The 24,137-nt window shown below is 45.7% G+C and overlaps 1 protein-coding gene across 2 annotated transcripts in view; it reads left to right on the forward strand.

The window, feature by feature from the left end:
• The first annotated feature begins 17,191 nt into the window (after positions 1 to 17,191).
• The window catches only part of Nol11 (nucleolar protein 11), a 29,728-nt gene continuing 22,782 nt past the window's right edge, over positions 17,192 to 24,137 (forward strand). For both annotated transcript variants that reach the window (XM_042665447.1, XM_042665448.1), the window contains exons 1-5: positions 17,192 to 17,363; positions 19,214 to 19,327; positions 19,448 to 19,504; positions 21,013 to 21,161; positions 23,008 to 23,065. In XM_042665447.1, the coding sequence (XP_042521381.1) occupies positions 17,223 to 17,363; positions 19,214 to 19,327; positions 19,448 to 19,504; positions 21,013 to 21,161; positions 23,008 to 23,065 (519 nt within the window). In that variant the 5' untranslated portion in view covers positions 17,192 to 17,222. The remainder of the gene's footprint in view (positions 17,364 to 19,213; positions 19,328 to 19,447; positions 19,505 to 21,012; positions 21,162 to 23,007; positions 23,066 to 24,137) is intronic.

Consider the following 24,137-nt stretch of genomic DNA (forward strand, 5'->3'; position numbering starts at 1 on the left):
TAAATTTCAGCCCCATTACTGGCACCAAAAAAAGGGGAGGGAGATTTTTTTAGAGTTTGCCAAACCATTGAGTAAAATTCATTGTCTGTGTATCCATTTCAATAAGTTCACCTGGATATAAGCTAATTGGGCTTGACAGCTATGGGAATGAACTATGGTGGGTGAACTGTGAAAAAGAGAATCCTCACCCATTTCTCTCCTGGTTTTCCTCTTAGTAACTACTTCTGGTAGACTTCACCCAAATGGATGGCCCAACTGTAGGTCTTAGGAAAACTGTCATTCTCTTGTTTCTCTTTTGAAATCATAATATTGGAAGCAAGAGGTGGAGTTCAATGGTAGAGCATTTGCTTAACATGTTTGAGGCCCTGGGTTCAATCCCCAGTACTTTAGGGAAAAAAAAAAAGGGGGGAACTAAATTCAAATGTTGAGAATCTCAGAGAAATAGAGTCAGTACTGCCAGGAGAAAACAGTGAATGAGCAGCATTGGTGATTTCTCTTTGTGAAAGAGAAGAGTGGTCGAATTGGTCCTTTTGTCTTTCTTTTCTGTAGTTAGGAATACAAGATGCAAACCAAGGTTGACAGGAGACAAGTTACTCATCCAAATTGCAAAAAGAGAGAATTCTTAGGGCTGGGAATGTGGCTTAGTGGTAGAATGCTTGCCTAGCATGCATGAAGCCCTAGGTTCGATTCCTCAGTACCACATAAACAGAAAAAAACTGGAAGAGGTGCTGGAGCTCAAGTGGTAGAGTGCTAGCCTTGAGCAAAAGAAGCTCAGGGACGTGCCCAGGCCCTGAGTTCAAACCCCAGGACAAGAGAGAGAGAGAGAAATATTCTCAGTTGGGCACTAGTGGCTCATGCCTATAATCCTAGCAATTCAGGACGCTGAGGTCCGAGGATCTCAGTTTGAAGCCAGCCTTGACAGGAAAGTCTGTGAGACTTATATCTCCAATTAATCACCAAAAAGATGAAAGGAGAGGTATGGCTCAAGTGGTAATATACCAGCTTTGAGTGATAAGCCAAGTGAAAGCATAAGGCCCTGAGTTCAAGTCCCAGTATTGGCAATAGAGAAAGAGAGAGAGAGAGAGAAATTGAAATTCTGCTCCAGTCTAAAGAGGGAACTCTGTCATCTTTGCACCTCACTGCCTTTAAACACAAAAGAGAGGGACAAGCAATCTCAGCTTTGACTTTGTGTTTGCAGAAGGAAAGAACACGGTAATTGGGAAGTTTCCACACCCATGCACTAGCTAGCCTTCTTGACCATAACCTCCGACCTCAGGAAAGGGATCAACCCAAAACTCAGAAACAAAATAGGGCAAGGTGTGCCCCACCCCTTTCCCCAGGTCTCAGCCAGTGGACCACACCTGCCTGCCTCTCCCCCACAATTCCTGCACTGTGTAGTCTCTTGCAGTCTGTCCACTTTCCTAAGGTGCAGGCACTGGCCCCGGGAGCCCCCAAAACTAAAGGGGTCAGCATGTCTAGATCACTTCTTTATCCAGAAATGGACATTTCACTGAAAAATAGACCCAGGACTCCAAGGAAAGCAGTTGCAAATAGCTTAAATCAACAGAGCATCTTTCCCTTTCAGAATGGTCTTACTCTTGTTTGCATGGAATGGAAGCATGAAACTTGCTTGTGGGAAAACTTAACCTTTTTTATCCGACCCCTTGGACGATGTCTTCATGCTGAGTGAGAATGTTTGGCTTTTAGAAAGCAAAACTGTACTTTCAGAAGACAAGGAAATTTTGTGTGTGTGTGTGTGTGTGTGTGTGTGTGTGTGTGTGTGTGTGTGTGTGTGTGTGTGTGTGTGTGTGTGTGTGTGTGTGTGTGTGTGTGTGTGTGTGTGTGTGTGTGTGTGTGTGTGTGTTCCTACCATTTGCAAGCTGGAATCAAGAGTGAGGTTGGTTCCTGATTTTCCCCACCCAACTTTATTTTGTGCCAGTTGTTAACACATCTGGCTTTTCCACTGATAAGCTCCCTTTTATGAAGTAGCTTTCTGCTATCAAGGCAAACCATTTGATAATGCTTTAAGAAAGCCAATTCTCTGATTTCCTATGTGAAGTTTCTTAAGTACAATGCCATAGACATCAACTGCAAAGCCGCCCCTGACAGTGTGATTCTTAATCAACAAATGTGTGTGTTCTCTTGAAGTAATGTTCCGATTTCCAGTCTTCACGTGTTTTATGTGCACTGCAAACGGGGAAGGGGTGTGCAGCTATTCCTTTAACTGCTTTGAATATTTAATCCAGCCAAGTGACTTCAGTATCTTACCAGTCTTGGTTTTCCAAGTATCATCTTCTTTTCTCCATCCATGAATTTGTTCTTGTGGGATACAAGCCTGTGAGGAATGTGTATAGAACATGAAGAATTTCCTAGAGATGAAAATCCAATGGCTGCATGATGGAAATATAGAAGAAAAACAAACAACAACAACAAAGTCGAAATTTGAATTTGCTCAACATGTATGAGGAAAAAAAAAATCGAATTTAACTCAGTGCCTCCATTTGCCATGTGGAAACCTTGAACTTGGTTCACCAAATTGTATTATAGCTGTATATATATATATGCCATATATAGATAAATGTAGTCAAATGCATCATATACCATCAGTCTCCAGTAGCCAAATTAAAGTACATAATCCTTAGGTTATTTACAGGTTCACTCCTGGAATCCTAGCTACTCAGGAGGCTGGAATCTGAGGATCAGAGTTCAAAGCCAGCTGGGTCAGGAAAGTCCGTGAGACTTTTATCTCCCGTGAGCCACCAAAATGCTGGAAGTGGAGCTGTAGCTCAAGGGGTAGAGCACTAGCCTTGAACACAAAAGCTAACATACAGCACCCAGGCTCTATGTTCAAGCCCCAGAACTAGCGCACAGACATACAGACAATTACTTATTGTGTGTGGATTTCAAATGTGACCATGCTGCTTTCACATAAAATATCAACATCGGGGCTTTGGCTCTGCTTTTCTAGGATAAGGATGGCTCAGAGTTTTTAGGGCATAAACTATTAGAAGTCATCCCCAAATATTTTATTTTGAGCCCGAGAGGATAAAAACAAAGGGAAAAGATAAGCAGGAAAGAGGATACTTCCATTAGAACTGAAACGTAAGTTCATTAGTGAACTAATTTACAAGCCCTTCTATCAGTCTTGTAGCTCCAAGTGGGGTAGATGGTTTTAATCTGTTTACTGGTATTTATTAGCCACCTGTTGGACTGTGGGGATTAGTTGTGAAGATATAATGAAAACATAACCCCCCCCCCCAAAAAAAAATCCCAACAATATCCACCAATTACTTTTGAGTAACTGTGGCTTTCTTTTGAAGGCACTGTAATAAATACTGAAGTAACTGAATAAGGCATTTTTTTGTGACCTTCAGGGCTAAGGTAGTCATGTGTATATATATATATTTTTTTTGGGGGGGGTCTGGTCGTGGGGCTTGAACTCTGGGTCTGGGCACTGTCCCTCAGCTCTTCAGCTCAAGGCTAGCACTCTACCACTTGAGGCACAGCACCACTTCTGGCTTTTTTCTTTTTGCTTATGTGGTGCTGAGGAATCGAACCCAGGGCCTCAGGCATGCAAGGCAAGCGCTCTACCACTGAGCCACCTTCCCAGCCCCTCATGTATATTTTAAAATTCTCCTTTCTGTAGTATCTCTTTAGTTCCCAGAGACAAGATCCTTGACTGCTTTTGTGGGCTGGGAAGGTGGCTTAGTGATAGAGTGCTTGCTTGGCATGCATGAAGCCCTGGGTTCAATTCCTCAGTACCACATACACAGAAAAAGCTGGAAGTGGCGCTGTGGCTCAAGTGGTAGATTGCTAATTTTGAGCAAAAGAAGCTCAGGAACACTGCCCTGGCCCTGAGTTCAAGCCCCAAGACTGACAAAAAGTTGCCGGGCACCAGTGGCTCACGCCTGTAATCCTAGCTCAGATCTCAGAAGACTGAGATCTGAGAATTGCACTTCAAGGCCAGCCTGGGCAGGAAAGTCCATAAGACTCTTATCTCCAATAAACCACTAGAAAACCAGAAGTGGCACTGTGGCTCAAGCGGTAGAGCACTTGCCTTGAGCTGAAGAGCCCAAGGACAGTGCCCAAGCCCAGAGTTCAAGCCCCACGACCAACAAAAAAAAAAGTCATTTTGTTTTTGAGAAGGGCCAGAGTGTATCTGATGCTACATAAAGCATGTAACGGACAACCTGAGAGAGAGGGACGGGCTAAATGCTTTTAGCATTTTTCTGTTGGTGAGATGAGTAGGCAAGGTGACAATCTGCCATCTGAGCCGTAGTTCTTCAAGAATTGAAAATCCAGCCAGTGACCTATAACCTCATCATAAATCTACACATTCATTCTTCTTGCAAAAACTAAAGCACTACACACATTGGCACCACGTTGGCATGCTGAGACAAAACCTATTGGGTTTGTCTGTGTTCTGCCTTCCAAAAGAAATCTGTTTGCCTTGAAAATAGACAGGTGAGTGAGCTTCCTAGGAGTTAGTGCAAAAAGGGAATGTGTCTAGGTGGAGAACTTTTCAGATGCCATTGTTCGCTGTAATGTCATTGTGAAGTTAACCCTGACTTTAAAGGAAAGTCTTGAGATGTTTGTCTTTTTTGTTGTTGTTTATGCTTTCACCTTGAAATTCTGACTGTTGAACTGAGAGTCATCTTGAGCTGCTTTGTCATCAGCAAGAAGAGAAAAGGCGCTTTGAGCATTGCTGTTATTTTTGAGCCATTCCGACGTAGCTTCATGTGTCAGTTCAGTGTTTCACGTTTTGAGCTGAGCTCAAAACCACTGCCACTGAGGAAGGACCAAGCATTAGAGGGCCCCTACCCTGACCGACCACAGGCAAGGCAGACCCACGCAGATCCTAGCACCTTGCCATCCTCCGTGTCATCCTGTGGCTGTGCTGTGTTGTCATGTTCCCTCGCCCCTCCCCCAGTTATTTATTATTGTTAATAACTTACTTTTTCTTACATTCTGTTGTAAATAAAATACAAAGCAATCTTTCCAAGCGTAGCTTCCTCTCTCTTTCTCAGTTAATCACAAAGGGGAATGGTGACCATTGTTGACTTGGGTGTTGATGGAAAGTAGGAAGGAAGGAGCAAGCAACCAAACGCTGCTACTTACACCCAGTTCTAGGACCCTGTGCCAGGAAGCCTCACCTTCCAAGAGGTATATTGTGCCCTGGGGTTCAAAACCCAAGGTAGGAAAAGTCTAGGTGTTTAGTCTAATAATCTAATCAAAAAATTATCCAAGAACCAGGTGCTGGTGGTTCATGCCTGTAATCCTAGATACTCAGGAGACTGAGATCTGAGGATTGTGGTTTGAAGCCACCTGGAAAAAGCCCCTGAGACTCTTCACCTCCAATTAGCCACCAAAAAGCCAGAAGTGGAGCTGTGGCTCAAGTGATAGAGTATTAGCCAGGAGCACAAAAGCTCAGGGACAGTGCCCAGGCCCTGAGTTCAAGCTCCCCAAAAGAGAGGTAAAAAATCCCAGAGAATTTGTACATGGGCTCATCCATCCATCTTGTAGGTAGTTGATTCCCCATCTTAGAATTCAAGACCACACTTCCCCACAAGAGAATCTGCAAGGACCTCCCTCCCAATGCAATAGCAGATTCTCTTCAAGGCAGATTGGCACCATGAGTTGAAGTCATTGTGATGTGGTTTCCTTTTCTCAAGTGGGGTGTGTGGTTTACAATAGGACCCTCTGGCATACCTGGCTTGGTTTGGCACTGGTATCAGAGTTTGAACTGGGTACCACCTGCCTTTTTGCTTTTTCACTCAAGACTGGCACCCTGCCACAGCTCCACTTCCAGCTTTTTTTTTTTCTGGTTCATTAGAGATAAGAGTCTTACCCCAGGTACCCGTAGCTGAGGCCTGAAATCCTAGCTACTCAGGAGGCTGTGATCTGAGGATCATGGTTCAAAGCCAACCCAGGCAGGAAAGTCCATGAGACTCTTAACTCCAATGAACAACCACAAAACTGGAAGTGGCACTGTGGCTCAAGTGGTAGAGCACTTGCCTTGAGCTGAAGAGCTGAGGAACAGCACTCAGGCCCAGAGTTCAAGCCCCACGACCTACAAAAAACAGAGCCTCACAAATGTATTTACCTGGGTTGGCTTTGAACCATGATCCTCAGATCTCAACATCCTGACTAGCTAGGATTACAGGCGTGAGCCATATCCAGAAAGGCCAAAAGATGTGTTCATTGCCCCTCACTCATGAATTTCCCAGGAGTCTTTGTGGAACTGAAGCACTGACAACCCCTCTCTCCTTATTCTTCTAGTTTGTCCTCAGTGGGCCTAGCCACCAGGGTCCAACATCAGCATCCTTCAGTCGGTTTCTACACAGAAAATTTCCCAAATGTGTGTAATAGCAATCCAGTTAACTAAAATATGCTGGCCTTTGTAGGTCCAATTTCTCCCATTATCACCCCCTCCCTGCCTTTTAATGCTCCATTTAAAACACACAAACTGGGGCTGGGAAGGTGGCTCAGTGGTAGAGCGCTTGCCTTGCATGCATGAGGCCCTGGGCTCGATTCCTCAGCACCACATAAGCAAAAAGAAAAAAGCCGGAAGTGGTGCTGTGGCTCAAGTGGTAGAGCGCTAGCCTTGAGCTGAAGAGCTGAGGGACAGCGTCCAGGCCCAGAGTTCAGGCCCCACAACCGGACCAAAATAAATAAATAAATAAAACAAACAAACTTACACACACACACACACACACACTTGCTGGCTGGCATTCAGTTTGCTCTCTTGGGTACAGCCTCGTGGGGTGTTTATTCCTGGGGCTGTAGTAGAGGAGGTGGTTAAATATTTGGATACCTAATAGTAATTATACAGATACTTATAAACCCTAATTTCTTAGTACAGTTTTGGGTTTTTGTTTTTTGTTGGTCAGGGTGCTTGACCTCTGGGCCTGGGCGCTGTCCCTCAGCTCTTCAGCTCAAGGCGAGCGCTCTACCACTTGAGCCACAGTGCCACTTCCAGTTTTCTGGTAATTAGTTGGAGATAAGAGTCTCATGGACTTTCCTGCCTGGGCTTTGAACTATGATCCTCAGATCTCAACATCCTGAGTAGCTAGGATTACAGGCGTGAGCCGCTAGGGCCAGGAGGTGGGGATGCTTCTTGTCCTGGTCTGAAAATGTGTCCACTGGGTCTTTGTTAGTATGTTCCTTCTTGTCATCCTCGGGCCAAACCGCCTCGATCAGGAAGCAGCATTGGCTGGACACCTTTTAACTTCACACACGGCATTTGGGACACAGTCAATGAAGGGGGACTGAGGACAGCCAAATCGAGGCTGCTGTGATTATTTAGATCTTAGTTCAGAATAACTTTCCTGTTTCCAGGGTTTCTCCTGCTGAGAAGCTGGCAGCTGGATTGCTACGCATGCGGCCTGCATGCAAGGCCCTGCGCCGAGCCTGCCGCAGTGCGCCTGCGCGGCCCGGTTACCCTCACTAAAAGGGTGTTTCGTCTCTTCTTGGACCACTACTTGGAAACTTAGAACAGTCCCTGCACGTTCCAATTTCCTTCCTGCCATCTTGGAGTTACTCTATTTCTTCACATTTTGCCAAAAATGAAAACCAAAACTGAGCTTTAAACCCAAGAATGTGACTCTCCACATTCATGGGTAAATACTTTAGAGTTTTGTTTTTTGTTTTTTTTGTTGGGTGTTTTTTTGACCCTAGAGGTAAAGCTCACAGGTGGAACAATTGCCTGACATGTTCAAGGCCTGGGTTCACTCCGCTCTGGGAAGGCAGGGGTTGAGAATTAACTCACGGAGCCAGGTGTGGGTAACTGGCCCACACCCATAATCCTAGCTACTCAGGAGGCTGAGATCCAAGGATCATGGTTTAAAGCCAGCCAGGACAGGAAAGTCTATGAGACTCTTATCTCCAATGAACCACCAGAAAACTGGAAGTAGTACTATAGTTCAAGTGGTAGAGTGCTAGCCTTGATCTGAAGAGCTGGAGGATAGCGCCCCTCTCCCCCATCTTTGCCTCCCTCTTTCTCTCTCTCTCTCTATATATATGTACACTATATATTATATATAATAGTACATACTATATAGATATAGCTATAGGTATATATCTTGGATACTTCCCTTCAAAATGCTTTGAGGATTTTGAGTTTTTTTAATAAATACCTTAACATTTATACATAGCATGGATATAATTTTTCAGAGCTATACAGTATGCCATAGGATTGAATATCCATATTATATATTACTTTATAATTAAACACAGAAGTTATTCTGTGGATTTTGTCATTATGTAAAATGCTGAAAGGAAATCCTTTTCTCCCCCTTGCCTCTTTTTTTTGTTGTTGTTGGTCATGGTGCCTGAACTCTGGGCCTAGGCGCTGTCCCTAAGCTCTACCACTTGAGCCACAGCACCACTTCCAGCTTTTTCTGTTTATGTGGTGCTGAGGAATCGAACCCAGGGCCTCATGCATGCAAGGCAAGCCCTCTACCACTGAGCCACCTTCCCAGCCCTGCCTTTCTCTTTTTTATATCAAGGCCTCAAGTTCTCACCTGGCTTCACTCCTGGCTGGCACACTACCACTACAGCCATGCCTCCAGTTCAGCATTTTTCTGCTTAATTGAAGATAGAGTCTTATGGACTTTTCTATCCAGGCTTTGGACAGAAATCCTCAGATTTCAATGCTCAGTGCCTAATTGGAAACATGTATGTGTGTGTGCGATGTATGTGTTTATGCATGCACGTGCCTGTCTTAGCTTAGGGCCTTGGCACTGTCCCTCACCTTTTAAGTTCAAGGCTAGCTTTCTAGTATAGCTCCCCTTCCAACTTTTTTAGTAGTTTATTGGAAACATGAGTCTCACAGACCTTCCTGCCTGAGGTCAGCTTCAAACCATGATCCTGAATAGTGTGAGCCATCTATGTCTGGCTGGAAACTTGTTTTTATTTTTGAAACTTTTTTTTGGGGGGGGGGGTCCGGTCATGGGGCCTGAACTCTGGGCCTGGGCACTGTCCCTCAGCTCTTCAGCTTGGCTAGCGCTCTACCACTTGAGCCACAGCGCCACTTCTGGCTTTTTTCTTTTTGCTTATGTGGTGCTGAGGAATCAAACCCAGGGCCTCGTGCATGCAAAGCAAGTGCTCTACCACTGAGCCACCTTTCCAGTCCTGGAACTTTTTTTTAAATACAGTTTATGTCTTAATTTCTCTCCCCTGTGTGATACAACCTACTCTAGTTCCCTGAGCTTCAAAAACTGACAAGCTACTACAGAAACAAAAGCCTAATTTGAGCATAAGGAACTGCATTAAATTGAATAAGTAAACATCAATACTGAGTCATTTTGCTTCACATACATTGTCACCAAACATTGGGTGTATCTTTCTTTGTGGATTCCCAGAAAACCATCGTATTACAGTACAATCAAAATGAGCTCAGCCTGGTGCTGGTGGCTCACACCTGTAATCTGAGCTACTTGGAAGGCTGAGATCTGAAGATCGCTGTTCGAAGCCAGCCTGGGCAGAAAAGTTCCCATGAGACTCTTATCACCAATGAACTACCAGAAAACCAGTAATGACACCGTGGCTCAAAGTGGTAGAGTACTAGCCTTAAGTGAAAAAGTGTAGGGACAGCACCTGGGCCCTGAGTTCAAGCCCCATTGCAGACAAAAACAAAGAAACAAAAACTGGAGCTCAGTATGATTTGAGCCTTTGGACCTTTTTGTTTTGTGGTGCGGGGATCAAACCTGGGTCTGGTACGTGGAACAATGTTCCCCAACTGAGCTCTGTCCTGGTACTGCATAAGTGTGACAAACCAGCAGTCACCCCTCCCTGGGGTCTTATTTCTGCGCCCTGTGAGTACCATACCTGAGAAATAGAGGTCACATAGAGGTCACCCCAAGGACAGCACTGGAGTCTTTTCTCACATACATCAAGGACAGGCAGAAAATTGGTCTGTGTAGACGGTTAGCAAATTTAACAACTCCCCCAACCTCCTCTATCCATCATCCATCATCTTTCCATCATCTATCATCTATCCATCCATCATCTACCCATCCATCCATCTTCTATCATCTGTCTACCCACATATCATCTGTCTATCCATCATCTATTCACCCATCATCTATCATTTCCCCATTCATCCATCTATTGCCTATATATCTATCCCTTTTCTATCATCTAGCGACCTGTATATTATCTGATTATCCATCTGTCCATCATCTATCTATCCATCATCTATCCATTTATATATTATGTCCATCCATCATCTTTCAATTGATCTATCCACCCATCCTCAATCCATCCATCTATTATGTATGTATGTATGTATGTACATATGTATGTGTCTGTCTTATCTATTTGTTTTTCAAGATAAGGCCTCATTCCATAGCCCAGGCAGGCTTGAAACTAGGTATCTCCCTGCTTCAACCTCCTAAGTACTAGATTTACAGACATAGACCACACAAAATAGAAAGTCTGAATGCTGGAAATATAGCTCAGTTGTAGAGAACCTCTTTAACATGTTGGGAGGTCCTGGGTTCAAACCCCAGCAACAAAAAGCAAAACAAAAACAAACAAAAAATCCCCAAAGCTCATGCCTGTAATCCTAGCTACTCAGGAGGCTGAGATCTGAGGATTGAGGTTCAAAGCCAGCCCGGGCAGGAAATGCTATGAAACTCTTATCTCCAATAAACCACTCAGAAAACGGGAAGTGGCTCAAGTGGTAGAGCACTAGCCTTGAGCTGAAGAATGCAGGGACATTGCCCAGGCTGAGTTCAAGCCCCACAACCAACAAAATAAAAAAATCCCCAAAAGGTCTACTACAAACCAGGTAGTGCTCAAGACAGAGAAAATGGTGGTTCCTGGACCTCTACCAATCCATGAAACCCATTTAGAGTTTGTTCTGAGTCTATTTTCCTTTCAACCACAGGAGGTAACTAAATACAATTTGTATAGCTTGGTGCTGGTGTCCTACACCTGTAATTCTTGCTCCTTGGGAGCCTGAGCTCTGAGGATCAAGGTTTAAAGCCAGCCCAGGCAGAAGAGTCTATAAGCAGCTGTTTCCAACAAAAAGCTGGAAGTAGAGCTGTGGCTCAACTAATAGAGTGCCAAGCTTGAGCAACAAAGCCAAGCAAGAACAAAAGGCCCTGAGTTCAAGCCCCAGTTCTGTCATACACACACACACACACACACACACACACACACACACACATATAAGAAAAAATAAAAAAGTTCTGTTGTTGTTATTGTTGTTGTTGTTGTTGTTGTTTGGCCAGTCCTGGGGCTTGAACTCCTCGGGGCTGGGTGCTCTGTCCCTGAGCCTTCCTATGCTCAAAGCTAGCGCTCTACACTTGAGCAACAGCACCACTTCTGACCTTTTCTGTATATGTGGTATTGAGGAATTGAACCCAGGGCTTTGTGCATGCTAGGCAAGCACTCTACCACTAAGCCACCTTCCCAGCCCAAAAGTTTTTGTTAGTCAACATTACTGTGATGAAATATGTGAGATTATCAATTTATGAGGAGGAAAAAGGAGGGAGGTTGCTCACAGCAGCTCTTGTCTGGGACCTGTGGCAGCCTCGTACATCATAGTGGGAGCACATGACACAAGAGACCTCTTTACTTCATGGTGGCCAGGAAGGGAAGAAACAAAACATTTCTCAAATCCCAATATCTTTTTTTTGGGGGGGGGTCCGGTCGTGGGGCCTGAATTCTGGGCCTGAGCACTGTCCCTCAGCTCTTCAGCTCAAGGCTAGCGCTCTACCACTTGAGCCACAGCACCACTTCCAGTTTTTTTTCTTTTTGCTTATGTGGTGCTGAGGAATCGAACCCAGGGCCTCAGGCATGCAAGGCACGCACTCTGCCACTAAGCCACCTTCCCAGCCCCAATCAAATCCCAATATCTTATTTGAGGGTGTATCCCCAATGACCTAACTTCTACTGACAAGGCCATACTTTTTCTTTTTTGAGACAGTCTCACTATATGGCCTCCATCTTAATTCTGCCTCCCAAGGTGCATTACCACACAGGGCTGGGTCCCACCTCTCCAAAGTTATATCAGGGGCTGGGAATGTGGCTTGGTGAGCCCTGGGTTCAATTCCTAAGTACCATATAAACAGAAAATGCTGGAAGTGGCGCTGTGGCTCAAATGGTAGAGTGCTAGCCTTGAGCACAGAGAGGCTCAAGGACAGAACCCAGGCCCTGAGTTTAAGCCCTAGGTTCAGAAAAAATAAGAAAGAAAGAAAAAAAGAAAAGAAAAGAAAGAAAGAAAGAAAAAAAGAAAGAAAGAAAGGAGAAAGTTATATCATCCCCCAATAACACCATGACAGAAGACCAAAGTTTCAGACCATGAGCTTCCGGGGGAACATGCAAGATTCCAAGTACAGCAGTTTGGAATTACATTAAAATGTCCTTTCTAGGGCTGGGAAGGTGGCTCAGTGGTAGAGCGCTTGCCTTACATGCATGAGGCCCTGGGTTCGATTCCTCAGCACCACATAAGCAGAAAAGGCTGGAAGTGGTGCTGTGGCTCAAGTGCGATAGCCTTGAGCTGAAGGATTGAGGGACAGCGCTCAGGCCCAGAGTTCAAGCCCCATGACTGAGAAAAAAAAAAAAAAGTCCTTTTTAGAGCTGAGCTCTGGTGGCTCACACCTGCAATTCTCAGGAAGCTGAGATCTAAGAAGACTGGTTCAAAGACAGTCAGGAGGGACCTTTTTTTAACAAGAAAAAAAGCCAGAAGAGGAGGCATGGATCAAGTAGTAATGTGCCAGCCTAGAGCAGAAAAAAGCCAAGCAAGAATTTAAAGCCTTGGGTTCAAGCCCCAGTACCTGCACCAAAACAATCAAACAAACAAGAATCCTTTCTAGAAACTAGTTTGGTGATGGCTGGGAAGGTGGCTCAGTGGTAGAGTGCTTGCCTTGTATGCATGAGGCCCTGGGTTTGATTCCTTAGTATCACATAAGTAGAAAAAGCCAGAAGTGGCGCTGTGGCTCCAGTGGTAGAGCGCTAGCCTTGAGCTGAAGAGCGGAGGGTCAGGTCCCATGACAAAAAAAAAAAGGAACTAGTTTGCTGAGAAAATATATCAAGAATGGTTTTTTTTTTTTTTGGTTGGTTGTGGGGCTTTGAATTTTGGGCCTGGGCACTGTCCCTCAGGCTAGCACTCTACCACTTGAGCCACAGTGCCACTTCTGGTTTTCTGGTGGTTTATTGGAGATAAGGAGTCTCACAGTCATTCCTGCCTGGGCTGGCTTTGAACTGTACTTCTCAGATCTCAGCCTCCTGATGACAGGCGTGAGCCACCAGCACCTGGCTTCAAAAATGATTTTTTTAGGGGCTGGGATGTTGGCTCAGAGGTAGAGTGCTTGCCTCGCATGCATGAAGCCCTAGGTTCAATTCCTCACTACCACATAAGCAGAAAAAAAGCCGGAAGCGCCGCTGTAGCTCAAGTGGTAGGGTGCTAGCCTTGAGCTGAAGAGCTCAGGGTAAGCACCCAGGCCCAGAGTTCAAGATCCATGACTGAAAAAAAATTTTTTAAGTTTCTTTTAGTGTTAAAAACATAACACCAGCCAGGCACCAGTGGCTCACACCTGTAATCCTAGCTACTCAGGAGGCTGAGATTTGTGGATAGAAGTTCAAAGCCAGTCCAGGCAGGAAAGTCTGTGAGACTCTTATCTCTAATAAAAAAAAAAAAACACTAGAAAACCAGAAGTGGTGCTGTGGTTCGAGTGGTAGAGCGCTTGCCTTGAGCTGAAGAGCGCAGGGACAGCACCCAGGCCCAAAGTTCAAGCCCCACAACCAACAACAACAAAAACAAAAAAACCCATAATACCATGCCAAATAATAAGAAAGAATAGCATTTTAAGAGTAAATGTTTCGGGCTGGGGAGGTGGCTCAGTGGTAGAGCGCTTGCCTTGCATGCATGAGACCCTGGGTTCGATTCCCCAGCACTACATAAGCAAAAAGAAAAAAGCCGGAAGTGGCACTGTGGTTCAAGTGGTAGAGCGCTAGCCTTGAGCTGAAGAGCTGAGGGACAGCGCCCAGGCCCAGAGTTCAGGCCCCATGACCGGACCCAAAAAAATAAAAGAGTAAATGTTCCTGCTTTTGAAGAAATTACAATGAATCAGGAGCAGGTGGCTCATGCCTATTATACAGGAGGCGATCCAGAGGTTCAAAGTTCAAAGCCAATCCAAGACAGAAAAATTCTTGAGACTCTCATCTCCAAAACATGGTCAGTAAAAAGCCAGGTTAGAGTCATGGCTCAAATAGTAGACTGCTAGAGAAGCAAGCAAACACCCAAGCCAAGCATAAGGCCCAACTACCAGAAAAAAAGGAAAAAGACAAAATCAGACTACAAGATCTGCTTCATCTTTATGCATGCAAGTTGTAAACATAATTATGTTTTATTTTATAAAAAGAATTAAGTGAGCCGGGCGCTGGTGGCTCACGCCTGTAATCCTAGCTACTCAGGAGGCTGAGATCTGAGGATCGCGGTTCAAAGCCAGCCCGGGCAGGAGAAACCGTGAGACTCCTATCTCCAATAAACCACCAGAAAACTGGAAGTGGCGCTGTAGCTCAAGTGGTAGAGCGCTCGCCTTGAGCTGAAGAGCTGAGGGACAGCGCCCAGTCCAGAGTTCAAGCCCCACGACCGACAAAAAAAAAAAAAGAATTAAGTGAGTGTTTGAATCATTTTTTTAAAAGTTGCTAAACCATGGGACTTGGAAAGCGGCTCAGTGGTAGAGTGCTTGCCTTGCATGCAGGAGGCCCTGGGTTCAATTCCTCAGCACCACATAAGCAGAAAAAGTTGGAAGTGGCGCTGTGGCTCAAGTGGTAGAACACTAGCCTTGAGCTGAAGAGCTGATGGACAGTGCCCAGGTCCAGAGTTCAGGCCCCACAATCAAAAAAAAAAAAAGTGGCTAAGCCAGAAATTGAGCTGTGGCTCAGGTGATAGAGCATCAGCCTTAAACAAAACAAAACAAAAAAAACCCTAAGGGACAAAGCCTAGACCCTGAATTCCAACCAGTACTATCACCTAAATAAATAAATAAATAAGGCTAGTTTCTAGTCACCTGGTAGATCATAGATCAATATAGCATGTTTTATTCAAGTCCTTTTTTTTTTTTTTTTGCCAATACTAGGACTTGAACTTAGGACCTGGGTGCTGTCCCTGAGCTTCTCTTGCTCAAGGCTAGCACTCTACCACTAGAGCCACAGCACAACTTCTAGCCTTTCTATGTATGTGGTGCTGAGGAATTGAACCCATGGCCTCATGCACTCTAGCAGCTGAGCTGCACTCGCAGCCTTTATTCAAATTAATTTTTTTTAGTCAGTCTCGGGGCTTGAACTCTGGGCTTGGGCTCTGTCCCTGGGCTCTTCAGCTCAAGTTGAGCACTCTACTACTTGAGCTACAGTGCCACTTCTGGTTTTCTAGTGGTTTATTGGAGATAAGAGTCTCACGGACTTTCCAGCCTGGGCTGGCATTGAACCGTGATCCTCAGATCTCAGCCTCCTGAGTGGCTAGGATTACAGGTGTGAGCCACCAGTGCCTGGCTTTATTCAAATTCTTTAAGGAACTTGACCTGTTACTGTCAGACCATAAAAATGTCCAAAGCCTCTTTTTCTGTGCCATAGGCTGTCTAATTTACATCTAAATGAAAAAGCTTTGAAACAAGATAAGTCACCCCACTCCCCCAACTTGAAGGTTGGCTTTGAGGTTGATCTGATTAATAAGTTTAGCTAGAAAGGCTATCATTTTGTTAATTGGATTTGAGAAGCCACAGCCTCAGCTGAGTCCTCACATAAATTAAGCCAAAGGTATCCCTAGAGGCATGCCTACCTTTAAAAGGAGCCAATCTTCAGATTACAATCTGAATCCAAACACAAATCAATTATTTTAAGTGTTTATGGGGAGATTGCTACTCTTCTCTCAGCCCCTACACCCTCTTTAACCTTCAGATAAAAGCAAAGATGCTTTTAAAAGTAGAATTCCAGCCAGACACTGGTGGCTCACACCTGTAATCCTAGCTACTCAAGAGATCTTTTGATCTTCTGTTGGAGGCCAGGCAAGCAGGAATATCTGAGACTTATTTGCAATGAGCCACCGAAAAGCCAGAAATGGTAGAGCACCAGCCTTGAGTGGAAAAGGCTAATAAAGTTAAGGAATGGTACCCAGGACCTGAGTTTAATCCCCAGTACTGAGGGGGTGTGGCGTGGGGTGGGGGCTCTTCTAATCTGAATGTGAATCCCTGTGAGAACCAATTGCTTTGAGTGTTTTGGGTGAGAGTCTGACTTTTCCTCACATCTTTCTTGGGGATGAGTGTGGAACTAGGGAACACCAGCCTTAAGCAAAAAAAGCTAAGGGACAGAGCCTAGACCCTTAGTTCCAGACTCAGTACTATCACCAAAATAAATAAATAACACCAGAGAACTACATGTCGAAGAACAGTAAAAATAGCTGGGCACAGGTGGCTCACACCTGTGATCCTAGCTACTCAGGAGGTTGAGATCTGAGGATCACGGTTCCAAGCCAGCCTGGGCAGGAAAGAGATTCTCCACTCTCCACCGCTTCCTTCCCCCTCTTCTTCCCTGCACTTCTCTCCCTTCTATAGCGTTTGAGAACTCATGGTTTAGTGTGCTTTCTCTTTTCTCTCTCTCTCTCTCCTCTTTTTCTCTCTCTTCTCTTTCATGCCAGTCCTGGGGTGTGAATTCAGGGTCTGAGCACTCTCTCTGAACTTCTCACTTAAAGTTAGCACTCTGCCTCTTGAGCCACAGCTCCACTCCAGGCTTTTTGGTGGTTTACTTGGAGATAAGAGTCTCACAGACTTTCCTGTCTGGGCTGGCTTCGAACCCTGATTATCAGATCTCAGCCTCATAAGTAGCGAGGATGACGCCCTTTCCTTTCCTCCTCCCCTCTCCTCTTCCTCCTCCTCCCACCCACGCCTGGCTCCATCCTACTGCACGTGGGGCACAACCTAAACCCATCCTGTGGTTAGTCCCATCAAAAGCAGGACTTCACAGATTGAGAACCTCCCAAGCACATCCGGGACTCGGGGGGGGGGCGTGCCCTCGAGAGGCGGAGTCTAGATTCAAAGGCCCCGCCCCGCCCCGCCTGCCGCGTAGCTCTGAGTAAGTATCCCCGCGGCCCGCCAGGGGTCGCCGGCTGCGCGAGCGTATTCCTCTCTGATGAAGACCCGCCCACTTCAAGTTATCGCGAGAGAAAGCGCGAGGCCTGCCGGGAGATCCTCACGGCCGTGCGTAGGCCGTCCAAGATGGCAGCCTTGGAGGAAGAGTTCACGTTGTCCACCGTGGTCCTCAGTGCTGGCCCTGACGGACTCCTGGGCGTGGAGCCCAGCAACAAAACAGACCAGTTTCTGGTGACGGACAGCGGCAGGACGGTCGTTCTCTATAAGGTGAGGTGATGGCAGCGTCCCGGCTGCCTGTCTCCCCCGCACCCTCCGCTCGGGGCCCGGATGCGGAGGCTGGCGTCGAGTAACGGCCCGTCTGCCCCGGCCCGGGACGCTGGACGAGGGCTGCGGCCCGCCGGTGCCACGGTGCCCGTGGGGCGGACCCGGTGCCACGGTGCCCGTGGGGCGGACGGGGAACGCTGGGGGGGGCCTCCGCGGTCGCGCGCGTCTCGCAGACCGCGCCCCGCCACGGCCCCCCCCCCCCCCGGCGGCTCGGAGGTGGGGCCGCCGAGCGTGACGCTGACCGTGGGGAGCCTGAGCCAGTCGTTTCTGTAACCTCCCCCCCCCCCCCGCTCCCCCTCGTCCCACCCCTCCACGCTCCCCCTCATCCCCCGCCCCCCCTCATCCCACCCCCCCCCTCATCCCACCCCGCCCCACGCTCCCCCTCATCCCCCGCTCCCCCTCGTCCCACCCCCCCCACGCTCCCCCTCATCCCCCCCCGCCCCCCGCTCCCCCTCATCCCCACGCTCCCCCTCATCCCCCCGCCCCACGCTCCCCCTCATCCCACCCCCCACGCTCCCCCTCATCCCCCCGCTCCCCCTCATCCCCCTGCCCCCCCCCGCTCTCCCTCATCCCCCCCGCCCCCCGCTCCCCCTCATCCCACCCCCCGCTCTCCCTCATCCCACCCCCCACCCCCCCACGCTCCTTGGGGAATTTGCCTTTTCTTTCTGCGGGTGGAGAGGCGGAGGGTTCTTGCTACCCTGGTGAGGATCTCGATGCCGAGTGACCTGGATGTGGGCACCTCTGGTTTACGTTGGGATTTGAATCGCAGGAAATCTCACGTTCCACCCCCGTTTACAGTATGCTTACCCTTGCTTTTTGTCGGGCGCGTAGAAATCTTGACTTCTTTTATTTATTTATTTTTTTTTGTCGGTCGTGGGGCTTGAACTCTGGGCCTGGGCGCTGTCCCTCAGCTCTTCAGCTCAAGGCAAGCGCTCTACCACTTGAGCTACAGCGCCACTTCCGGTTTTCTGGTGGTTTATTGGAGATAGGAGTCTCACGGTCTCTCCTGCCCGGGCTGGCTTTGAACCGCGATCCTCAGATCTCAGCCTCCTGAGTAGCTAGGATTACAGGCGTGAGCCACCAGCGCCCGGCGACTTCTTTTTTTTAAAGGAAAGCTTGGGCTACTGAGCATAGTCCCCAGTGTCTTTAAAGTATAGCTGTCTGGTTTGAAATTTTGGGGACAGATTACCAACCGTTCTTTATAATGTTTAGGCTTTTCTGCTGACTAGGGATCTTTACCCAGGCTGTCCTGCAGATCCTCCCTTGGGAATACAGGCAGGACAATCTCTGGAGGCCAGCCTCATCTACATAGCAAGACCCTGCCTCAAAAAACAACAACAACCAACAAAAAAGTAATTTGGTTACTTAGTCCTTGTCAACTACCATTTTTCTGTCTCTCCAGTTTTGACTACTGTAGGTACATACCCACTTCTTGTGAGAGGAATCTACAGTATTTGTCCATACTCCTTATTTATTTTAAGAAATGTGTTAAATTCTATCATTTGAAGGGTGTCTTTTTCTCAGGACTGGGGCTTGAACTCAGGGCCTGGGCACTGTCCTTTAGTTGTTTTTGCTCAAGGCTGGCACTCTACCACATATGAGGCTCTCATGAACTTTTCTGCCTGGGCTGGCTTTGAACCATGATCCTCAGATCTCAGCCTACTGAATAGCTAGGAGTACAGGTGCGGATGAGCCAGTACCTGGTCTGCCATGGTTTCTTTTGATTGTAAGTCTAATTGCTATTAATGTCTACAACTGACTACTTAATATTGTATTCATCTTATTTTCATTAGGTTTCTGATCAGAAACCCTTGGGAAGCTGGTCAGTGAAACAAGGTCAAACTATAACATGTCCAGCTGTATGCAACTTTCAAACTGGAGAGTATATTGTTGTACATGATAATAAGGTGAGCTCAGATCTTTATATAATAATGTATGTAATACAGCCAGATAGTAACATGTTAACCATGTCAGTTACAAATACATAGAATATGGAATGCTTTTTAATTTGTGTGCTTTTATTGAAGGTTTTGAGAATATGGAATAATGAAGATGTAAGCCTGGAAAAAGTATTTAAAGCTACAGTAAGTCTTTCAATTTTTCCTCCCAATGTATTTATTTAGCTTATTGGATAAATGGGGTCATTCATAATATAGTATACGTATGTTTATCTTAATGTCTCTAGGAAAGTGAGCCTAAGATTGCAGTCAGCTTTTCTTTATAGTTATCTTAGAGTATGCTTTGACAGCATCTCAATTCATGTATTAATAGGTTAGAAAACATATACTTAATAATTTTTTTTTTTTGGTCCGGTCGTGGGGCTTGAATTACCACCTGAGCCACAGCGTCACTTCCGGTTTTTTCTTTTTTGCTTATGTGGTGCTGAGGAAACAAACCCAGGGCCTCGATTATGCAAGGCAAATGCTCTACCACTGGGCCACCTTCCCAGCCCCTAGGAAACATATACTTATAATAAAGAGAGATTATTTACGTAAGTCATGAATGACTAATTTATACTTATTTCCATGAGTTTGGAGGTTTGGAGTATGTCTTTTATGAGAACAAATGAACTTACTTAGAATAGGTAGAGTAGTCCCTACAATTTTCTCATGTACATAGGGTTTTTTGTTTTGTTTTTAAGTTGTGACAGCTGGGTGCTGGTGGCTTATACCTATCATCCTGGCTACTTAGTGGTCTGAGATCTGAGGACTGCAGTTCAAAGCCAGTCCCGGCAGAAAAGCCCAAGAAGAGTGTTAGCCTTGAGCACAAAGAGGCTCAGGGACAGCTCCCAAGCCCTGAGTTCAAGCCAACTGACCAAAACGAAACAAAAAGTTGTGACTAGGTATGCCTTTTCTACTAATGACCTAAAGAACGTAAGTTAAGCCGGAAGCCAGTGTCTCATGCCTGTAATCCTAACTACTCAGGAGGTTGAGATCTGAGGATTGCAGTTCAAAGCTAGCCTGAGCAGGAAAGACGATGAGACTCTCATCTCCCATAAATTGCCAGAAAACCAAAAGTGGCACCATTGCTCAAATGGTAGAGCTGAGGGACAGCGCCCAGGCCTAGAGTTCAAGCCCCACGACTGACAAAAAAAAAAAGAAGACCATGAGTTAACTTATTAATAAAATGAGGATAAGTTCAAATCTTCTGGTCCTAAATGGATAACTCTGAAACAAATCACTTCACTAGGTTGGGCCAAGGATAGTGATGCAAATTTGTAATCCCAAGCTGAGGCAGGATTGCAAGTTTGAGGCCAACTGGGGCAATATAGCCTCTTTTCATGTTATTTTGTGATAGTTATTTGTTGGTCATGGGGCACTGTCCCTAAGCTCTTCTTGCTCAAGGCTAGAGCTCTACTACTTTGACCCACAGCTCCACTTCTAGCTTTCTGGTCATTAATTGGAGTTAAGAGTCTCACAGGACTTGGCCAGGCTGGTTTTGAACCACAATCCTCAAATCTCAGCCTCTTGAGTAGCTAGGATTATAGGCATGAGCCACCAGCACCTGTCACCAGAAGTCTTGTAAATGTCTTTGTCCTACTGTGTAAATTGTTTTAGAATGAAAATTAAAATATTTCTAATATTTCTTTCAGTTGTCGGCTGAGGTCTACAGGATACACTCAATAACAGGGATAGAGCCATGGGTCCTGTTCAAGGAAGGGGCTGTCCGTGGATTAGAGGCCTTGCTGGCAGAGCCACAGCAGAAAATTGAAACTGTCATCTCTGATGGAGAAGTGATTAAGTAAGTTACAGTACTTGAAAGTGAAGTTTTTACTAAGATAGGCATTATCTGTATAATCTCAGTACTCTCTGTCAAAGGCAGGAGGATCTCAAGTTTGAGGTCAGCCTGGGCTTTAGGCTCTAAGTTTCGGGACAGGCTACATAGTAAGACCCTTTCTCAAACAAAATGTGCTATATTTTCCCTCTACATTCTTTGCCTTGTCCAGAAGTAGTTTTGATTATAAACATAATGAAAATAACCTGGAACTAGTCATCCAAAGCCCTTGGTTCAGTCTCCACACACGCCCCTCCTCCCTCCCTCGCCCCCCAACCTAGTAGGTTAGCAACATTTGCTGAGTGCTGGCAGCTCCTGTCTATACTCCTGACTACTTAGGAGACTAAGATCTTAGGATCCAGATTTTTTTTGGTTGTGGGGCTTGAACTCTGGGCCTGGGCACTGTCCCTCAGCTCTAGCTCAAGGCTAGGCGCTCTACCACTTGAGCCATAGTGCCACTTCCGGCTTTTTCTGCTTATGTTGTGCTGAGGAATCAAACCCAGGGCCTCGTGCATGCAAGGCAAGCATTCTACTACTGAGCCACCTTCCCAGCGCAAAAGCTAAATTTGAAGTCAGCAAGGGAAGACAAATTCCAGAGACTCTTATCTCCAATTAACTAGCAAAAAGTGGAGGTATGACTTGTGGTAGAAAGCCAGCCCTGAGCAAAAAAACAACTAATAGTGTATTGTCCTGAGTTTAGTCCTAGTAACAGCCGAAATAAATAAATACTGACCAAAATAACATTTGGGGTAATAGATGACTTAGGAAACCCTAGTCCTGAGAGTCCTGTTGGAATGATAGAGAACTAGTGGTTATTTGAAGATAAAATAGATAGCTCCAATGACCACTCTCTTTAGTTCTATTGTACTGCCTGACTTCCAAGTCACAATCTTGTCCCTTGGAGAAAGTATAGCTGATTGTAATGAAATAATTTAAGGTATCAGCTTTCTCAGATTCTGGAATAGACTGAAAAATGACCCATTCATGTGATAGAGGCTACTTCGTGATTTCACATTTTGGCCCTTACTTCATCACATTTCCTGTTGAGTTGACTTGCTGCCTCTTTGGGTCTACTTGGTAAAGTCAAAGCAAAGACTTGTACTTTGTAAGTGAACAGTGTGGTGGACAGTGGACAGCTGTGTCAAACGCTGACACTATACATTTTTTTTTTCTGCCAGTCTTGGGGCTTGAACTCAGGGCCTGGGTGCTGTCCCTGAGCTTTTGCTCAAGGCTAGCGTTCTACCACTTGAACCACAGCACCACTTGCAACTTTTTCTGTATATGTGGTACTAAGGAATTGAATCCAGGGCTTCAGGCATGCTAGGCGAGCACTCTACCACTAAGGCACATTCCCAGCCTGACCATGCATTTCTTAGTGTGAGCAATTGTCTGGGGAAAACTTTTGGTCTCTGACTACTGCTTTGCCACAATCCAAGGCTATGCCATCTTAGTTATGAGTCTTTCAGCTTCCCTCTGTTGCATGAAGTAGATAAATAAGATCCAAATGTATTCCTCTGAATGCTAGGCCCCAAAATAATTCTGAAGGAAAGGGGGTGAGGGTCAGTTGAAGTTAATGGAACATTCATATTGTCTCTCTTCTCTTAGAACTTCACATTGTGGTCTGGGAAACTCAACATCCTATAACTAATGCAGATATACCTTTGAGAAAAAAGCCTACTGAGTGCCTGTGAAGTGTATTCTGAAACACTGAATTAGCTGTTCTTTGTGCTTCAGACATACTTTCTTAAGTTTTGATTGATAGACTATTTCAATTGATATTGGCGTTTTGTAATTTTTCTCTGTTCTTTTCAAGGTGGACAAAGTTTTTCATGGCATATAGACATCCTGTTGTAATATTTGTTACTGAAAAAGTAAGTGATATCTTCAATTTCTCACCTATTTTGTTTTAAATTTTAAAGTCATCCATATTATTTTCAAAATGAAAAATGGGATTTCTATAGTTTTTCTCTGATGGTTAAATTTCTTTACCTTTGTTCTTATTTTATTACATTTAAGCAGTTACACAAGAGTTTTGGAGTCCTGGAGCTTGAACTCAAGGCCTGGGCACGATCTCTGAAGTTTTTGCTCAAGGTTATGCTTTACCATTTGAGCCACAATTCTACTTGGTGGCTTTTTGCTGGTCAAGAATCTCAGGGACTTTACTATCCAGGCTGGCTTGGAACTATGTTTTTTTTTTTTTGTTGTTGTTGTTTTGTCGATCGCAGGACTTGAACTCTGGGCTTGGGCACTGTCCCTGCACTCTTCAGCTCAAGGTGAGCACTCTACCACTTGAACCACAGTGCCACTTCCAGTTTTCTAGTGGTTTATTGGAGATAAGAGTCTCACAGACTTTCCTGCCTGGGCTGGCTTGTAACCACAATCCTCAGATCTCAGCCTCCTGAGTAGCTAGGATTATAGACGTGAGCCACCTGAGACCGGCTGGCTTGGAACTATGATCCTCAGATCTCAGCCTTCTGACTAGTTAGGATTACAGGTGTGAGCCAATGCCATCTGGCAACAAATCATTTTATAAGTACAGTGCATCTTTTTTTTTTCTTTTTTTTTTTGGGGGGGGGTCCGGTGGTGGGGTCTGAACTCTGGGCCTGGGCACTGTCCCTCAGCTCTTCAGGTCAAGGCTAGCGCTCTACCACTTGAGCCATAGCACCACTTCCAGCTTTTTTTCTTTTTGCTTATGTGGTGCTGAGGAATCGAACCCAGGGCCTCATGCATGCAAGGCAAGCGCTCTACCACTGAGCCACCTTCCCAGCCCCAGTACAGTGCATCTTGATACATGTCCTTCCTTGCATCATTCTCCCTTTTTATCTTTTTTTTTTTTTTTTTTGCCAATCTTGGGGCTTGACACTGTCCTTGAGATTCTTTTACTCAAGGCTAGCGCTCTACCACTTGAGCCATAGCACCACTTCTGGCTTTTTCTGAGTAGGT

Source organism: Dipodomys spectabilis, unplaced genomic scaffold (assembly GCF_019054845.1).
Source record: "Dipodomys spectabilis isolate Male_0828 unplaced genomic scaffold, ASM1905484v1 ptg000329l, whole genome shotgun sequence".
NCBI lineage: Eukaryota > Metazoa > Chordata > Mammalia > Rodentia > Heteromyidae > Dipodomys > Dipodomys spectabilis.